At 39.2% G+C, this 5,900-nt stretch overlaps 1 protein-coding gene across 3 annotated transcripts; it reads right to left on the bottom strand.

Annotated features, from left to right (window-relative positions):
- Positions 1-530: 530 nt before the first annotated feature.
- On the bottom strand, positions 531-5,029 carry LOC121791366 (protein STICHEL-like 2). Of its 3 annotated transcripts, XM_042189338.1 has the most exons (9): positions 4,811-5,029; positions 4,511-4,566; positions 2,720-4,256; positions 2,424-2,646; positions 2,094-2,273; positions 1,666-1,875; positions 1,140-1,575; positions 882-939; positions 531-786 (listed from the first exon to the last, which is right to left on the bottom strand). In XM_042189338.1, exons 3-9 carry the CDS (start codon positions 4,193-4,195, stop codon positions 718-720), a joined length of 2,652 nt encoding a protein of 883 aa, XP_042045272.1. In that variant the 5' UTR covers positions 4,196-4,256; positions 4,511-4,566; positions 4,811-5,029; the 3' UTR covers positions 531-717. The 3 variants fall into 3 exon arrangements, with proteins under 3 accessions (XP_042045272.1, XP_042045271.1, XP_042045273.1); XM_042189337.1 differs by lacking the exon at positions 4,511-4,566; XM_042189339.1 differs by lacking the exons at positions 4,511-4,566; positions 4,811-5,029 and adding an exon at positions 4,490-4,507.
- Between the last annotated feature and the right edge of the window lie 871 nt (positions 5,030-5,900).

The following is a 5,900-nucleotide window of genomic DNA, read 5'->3' on the forward strand; positions in this document are numbered from 1 at the left end:
GCATTAGGTGGGTTGAAAAAATAAATTTTAAGTCCCAAGATATACTAATTATACTATATCATCAGTACTATTTTATAAATAAGTAATTACTCATTCTGTCCCATTTAAGATGTCCATTTTTTTCTAAAACTCTGTGCCACTCAAAATTATGGACATTTTGAGTTGGACAGAGGTAGAACTATACTTTTCCTTCCGTTCCGCGATAGTAAAGACGTTTCATTTCGACACACGATTTAAGAAAACTCGTGCTAAGTGAGTCAGGTAAAGAAAAAATATAATATAGAAAATGAAAAAAGATAAAGAGATGAATAGAGAATAAAATAAGAAATAGTAAAATAAATGAGAGAAAATGTATTAGCTTTTATTAAAAAGAGAAACGACTCCACTACTATGAAACGTACTAACATGGCAAAATGACTACTACTATGGAACGGATGAAGTATTATTTTATAAATTGATTGGCCCCTAGCTATTTTTTTTTTGTTAAAATTCTAGCTAACTATGGAATATAGACTTCATAAAACCATTCATTTGTCACTAATAATGCATTAATAGAGAAATTATTATTGAATTCTATAAATTTTATGAATAAGATTTGTAATAAAAGTTAGGTTAACAGAAGTTGTATATTATACCATGGACCCTTTTTTCGTAGTAACATAAATCAGCTGTTTTTGCTACACGATGTTCCCACCATCTACAGCAATGGCTAATGAGTCACGTTGCAGCAGCGCAGTGTAGGGCGTAGTCGACGAGCCGCTCGTCGCGGCTGTGGTGATGCCGTAGCTGCCACGCATGCATATTAAAAGCACACTTAGACTCAGTACTCAGTCCTATGCATTATCAATCTCATTAGAGAGAAAAAAAAAAACCGGTGTCACCTTTCGAAAAGGAAATGTGGCAGTTCTCCAGCAACGAAACCTCGTGTGCTCGTTTGATCTGGTAACGTAGATGATATTGAAACACGAGATATAATTAGTAAATAAATAAATAAAAACGCGTGCACATGCACGCAGATGGTAGTGAAACACGAGATATAATACAAAAAAAAAAACAATTTGTGCACGTGCACGCATATGATAGTGAAACACTAGATGTGTACAAAAAAGGAGGATTCTCGTGCATGAGAGACGGCATACCGTGGTTTACATCCCGACTGATCAGGCAACAAGGCGTTGGGAGCGCCGGCTTCAATGCTCAACGTGTTGCCCTCGCTACTCCGGATGGTCATGACCACCTCCTTCTTACGGCAAAATGAGCACGAAACCTGAGAGCTACACTCGGAAGAGCATGTCTCCACGCACCTATCCCTCATTCTCACAGTCGTGGGAGTCGAACCATTGCCACCGGATTTCTTCACCCTAAAAAGCACTCTACGCGAGCAATTGAGCAAGCTGAGGCATGGCTTCTTTGCCTTCCCCTTCCTGCTCGAGCCATCACGAGACAAGTTTATCCTGAGCTCCACGTTGTAGCCCAGTATATGTTGTAGCACACCAGCAATCTCCTTCCACGATTTCTCAGCCCTAGACGCGTGGTCAGGGTGATCAAACTCGAGCTCTGCCACTGCAATCCTTGCTGCACAAAGCAACGCATAAGCACAATGAAGAGCTTGAGCAAAACATGATTTGGCTTTGGATGCACGAGGCAAGAATCGAGCTGGTTTACCTTGGGAGAGACGGACAGAGGCCAAGTTCCCGCGTTTGAGGAGGAACTTCTTGAGAGAGCTAGACGCGCACATCCCAGCTGCTCGTATCCAGACCAGATCCAGAGTTTCCCGGTCATACTTTGTGTTTGCAGATCCAGCATCCACACAAGCACATCCAACGGAGCGCTTGAAACTGTCGCTCGTTGAAGACGAGCTCAGGAAATCACCATCTGCAATTTTCAAGTCAGCCATAGTAGTGTATGCCTAATAAATGTGACTCGTTTTCCGTTTTGGTCCGATCCACTAAAAGTGACTTATCTACACTAGATTCCATACTACTACTTAATAAACAAAATGCAACCTTCTGAATATATGTATCCAATTTACGAGCCACATTTATTGGGAAGGAGGGAGTATGGAGTTCCAAATCATCATAACCGATCCTCACCTTTTGGGAGTAATGACCGCGTGCTTAGCCTTGGATCGCTCCCCTCGTTTGAAGCTGCAGAGCTCAGCTGGAGAAGAGCCACAGTCAGCCAAGTCATCTGGTTGTTCGACATCCTCAGCTGTTTCTCGGTTTGTGACAGTATCTTTAGAGCGTGGCTGAGCTGGCGCGTGTCGTCTTCAGCTGCACGAAAACTGATTATTCACCTCAACAAAGCAAAATCCTCAGTTAACATAGGTTTGATATAGCATCAGATGTAGCATTATGCAGCCTGACTGCCCAAAATCCGAAAAAATTTCACAATAATCAAAGGAAAGGTATAATGAATCATACAATTATCTGATCCGAAAAGCTTCCTTCTCGTCTCTGAAACTCCATCAGAGGCGCACTTTCCAGCAAGAATGTCCATTATGAGGCTTGCCAGCTGTGATGTAAGCTCCAACGGATCTACCCCCGACCCCATAAGCTCTCTGGCCTTTCGAACCGTGTTTGAGGCATCAGATGACATTGCCAGATACAGCAAATCGAGCAATTCATCATCAGAAACGACTCCACTCTGCAGCAACGAACAACAATGTAGACTCAAGATCCCAATAGTGCTAAATGAATCAAGAATGTTTAGCACTTACCACATCATGAACCAATGAAACTGTTATTTTCTTCCCGAGCAAGCTCAGCTGATCGAGCATCATCTCTGCATCACGCAGCGAACCATCTGATCTAGTTGCTATGAAGCTCAAAGCATCCTGGTCGAAATCAAGAGCTTCTTGAACACATATCTTCCCCAACTTGCTGGTGATGTCAACTTCCTTCACCTTCTGGAAATGGAATATTTGGGACTTTGTTAAGGCACAACGCGGGAGCTTGTCAAGATTTGGAGTGACCATTATGAAGACAATGTGTCGAGGAATCTCCACAAGCCCGTTCAGTATAGCTGCCCACGTCTCCCGCTGCAAAAGATGGCACTCCTCGATGATATACACCTTAAATTGTGATAAAATAGGAGGGATCCGAGCATTCTTCATCAGCAGTCTGCACCTTTCCGTTTTGTTGATTCTCACTGAGTCCACTTCCTTAGCATCCATGCTCCTACCCGAGAAGAATAAGACACATTCCTTGCATATGCCACATGGTCTTGTAGACTCGGGACAGAGGCAATTCAATGCAGCAGCGAAGATCCTTGAAGCTGATGTTTTCCCAGTTCCTCGTGGCCCGTGGAAGAGATAAAGAGAAGCTATCTGCCTCCTAGAGACGGCGTCTGATAGAGACGTAGCCACTCTGTTTTGCCCTATCAATTCACCAAATGTTTTAGGCATGAACTTTTGGCAGAGGCTTCTTGGAGTTTCCACATATGGGCTAACTCCTTCACTGTTGTGCCTAGAGTCGATGCTCTCTCTCGTTGCATCGTCCGACAAAAGAGGCCGTTCTTCGACATCAGCAAGAAGACTAGGTCCTCTAAGTTTCCGACCTCTTGACCAACAACTGCTGATACCACATCCTTGATGGCAAGACTCCATGAAGCCAACATCTTCTTCACGTTCCTTTCGAGCTTCACCATAAGACAAGCATGGACTCCCTGCACTGCTCAGTCCATCAAGCTCCGAACACCACAAACCATGCCTCTTCTTGACTTGCCTCAGTTCATCATTGCCTTCATTACACGAAGCCCCACCCTCACCCGAAGGTGTTGCACTGGTGAACTCAAAATACTTGTCACCATAATCCTTACAGTATCTTTCACTCAACGCCTTGCTTTCACACGCCATCGCCAGGTCAAGTGCACGTGCATCCGTCCCTTCATCGCACAACGACCTCCGGTGTGCAGATTCTTTTTTTCCAACCATGGCCCCTAACTTACTATTTCTTGAACCATAATACAGCGCCAAGCTTCTTAATCCTAGACCATCATCATCACCCTCACTCGCTCTATTTTCAAATCCTAAAGTGATTGCATCATTCGAATACGCCTCCCAATTCACATTATCAGCGAAGGCATTCAACTTGCACATGGAGTTTGTGGATGGATCCCGAAGAGACCTCACTCTCCTAAGGGCTACAAACGTTCTCGATAAAGGGACATCGACAGAATGCCGCCTCCCATGCATCCCTCAGACTAAAACAATCCACACTACAGCATATGCTAATCAAGAGAATTGCAATGTCAACCTGAAAATCACCAAAACTAGGCATTCAGATAGTGACATTCTTAACTTAAACCTCAACCTTCCTTGAACATGAAGAAAAGATGCATAACAAGATTCTCAAGCTAAAAGAAGAGCTAGTCAAAGATATACACAAACTTCAATCATTCAAAAGCTATGATTTTGACTGTGTACTTACAAGTAATAAAGAAGCTAACTGTAAGGGAGGCAAAGCAATTTAATTAGAAGGCAACATACAATAAGTACAGCAGAATGTACCACTTTTTTCACACAGCATCAATAGTTGAAAAAAACACAATTGTCACCATTTTTACCTGAAACACACAAACTCAGAAAAGAAAACAAATGTGAATATATAAACTTAAAAAAAATCTATGAGAATATATTAAAAATCCCACCTACACAGCTACACTTCTGCCCCAGCAAGATTTAAATAATGGAACAGTCTTGAAATTTGAAAAGAGAAAACATAAACAAATGGAATACAAATATTTACCATCGTGCTGCACAGTATATAAAACTTCATACAAAAATTTGAAAGGAAAAAACACACAAAACCTGTGGATTGAAGAAGAAGCTATAACTACGTTGTCTGCTTGCCCTTGGAACCCACCACAAGAAGAAAAAATTCAAACGAAAGAGCGAGGATTTCGGAAGACCCACAAGCCAAGATTACATCTTTTTCCCATACAACATAAGTCGCACTTAAACAAACGAGAGAGTGACGGTGGTGGTGAAAGGGGGAGAAGAGAAATAATCAGTCTTGAACTCACGTGATGTCATTTCCTCTTCTTCTCCTATTTTAATTATTTTATTGATTATATTGGATGAAATGGGTTTAATTGCTTTCGTCTGTTAATTAAAACTAGTCTTTAATGAAAACTAGTATTAACACCCGAGCTATGCACGGGAAATAAGAGTTTCAAATAATGAATATAAAATATAATAAATATATAGAAAATAAGAATTGAAAGAAATATGGAAATTTAAAAAAAAACAGAAATGTATTTATCTTATATCACTCAAAATGAAGAATTTACTACTCCTCAATGAATGAAACATTTATGCAATTTTAATTTATAATCTAAGTGAAGTAAAAAAACAATAAAGTTAATGACAAAAATAAGATGTGTGACTAATGATAAAAGATAATAAATTAATTAGAATAAGATATACAAATAAAGAAAATATGTGTGAGTAAAGATGTTTATTGAAAGTGTTATGCAAGTCATTAATCCAAATAAAAGGTAAATTAATATATAAATTTAATAGCTTAATTTATAAAAAATTAATTTGAAAAAAATCTAAGGAATATTAAACATATCCACATTAAATATATGAATAATTTAAATCATATAAATTTAAAAATTCTTTGAGAAGTCAAGTTAGAAAATTTGTATTATCCAATAATCACATTTTAGTTGACTATTTATTTCTTTCTTTTAATTTCAGAACATAGCATAACTTGATATACATTTCCAAAGACTAAATTAATTTTTTATATTGGAAATAATAAATTTCTTACTTCCCGCCACATATACGTATAAAAAGTAAATTACTACTATCACTTAAAATAACGATAATATTTTATGCATCTTATTTGTTTTGAATGATGTGAGAATTTGCACTACTCTTTATATTAAAAAGT

This window comes from Salvia splendens, unplaced genomic scaffold, assembly GCF_004379255.2.
Source record: "Salvia splendens isolate huo1 unplaced genomic scaffold, SspV2 ctg790, whole genome shotgun sequence".
In the NCBI taxonomy this organism is placed as follows: Eukaryota; Viridiplantae; Streptophyta; class Magnoliopsida; order Lamiales; family Lamiaceae; genus Salvia; species Salvia splendens.

Bases quoted from the DNA above. Each gene is read 5' to 3' on its own strand.
- LOC121791366 (XM_042189337.1), bottom strand. From the start codon at position 4,195: ATGCATGGGAGGCGGCATTCTGTCGATGTCCCTTTATCGAGAACGTTT. The intron at 940-1,139 runs GTATGCCGTCTC...CTACGTTACCAG, and splicing joins CAGTCGGGATGTAAACCACG to ATCAAACGAGCACACGAGGT. The intron at 787-881 runs GTGACACCGGTT...CATGCGTGGCAG, and splicing joins CCACATTTCCTTTTCGAAAG to CTACGGCATCACCACAGCCG.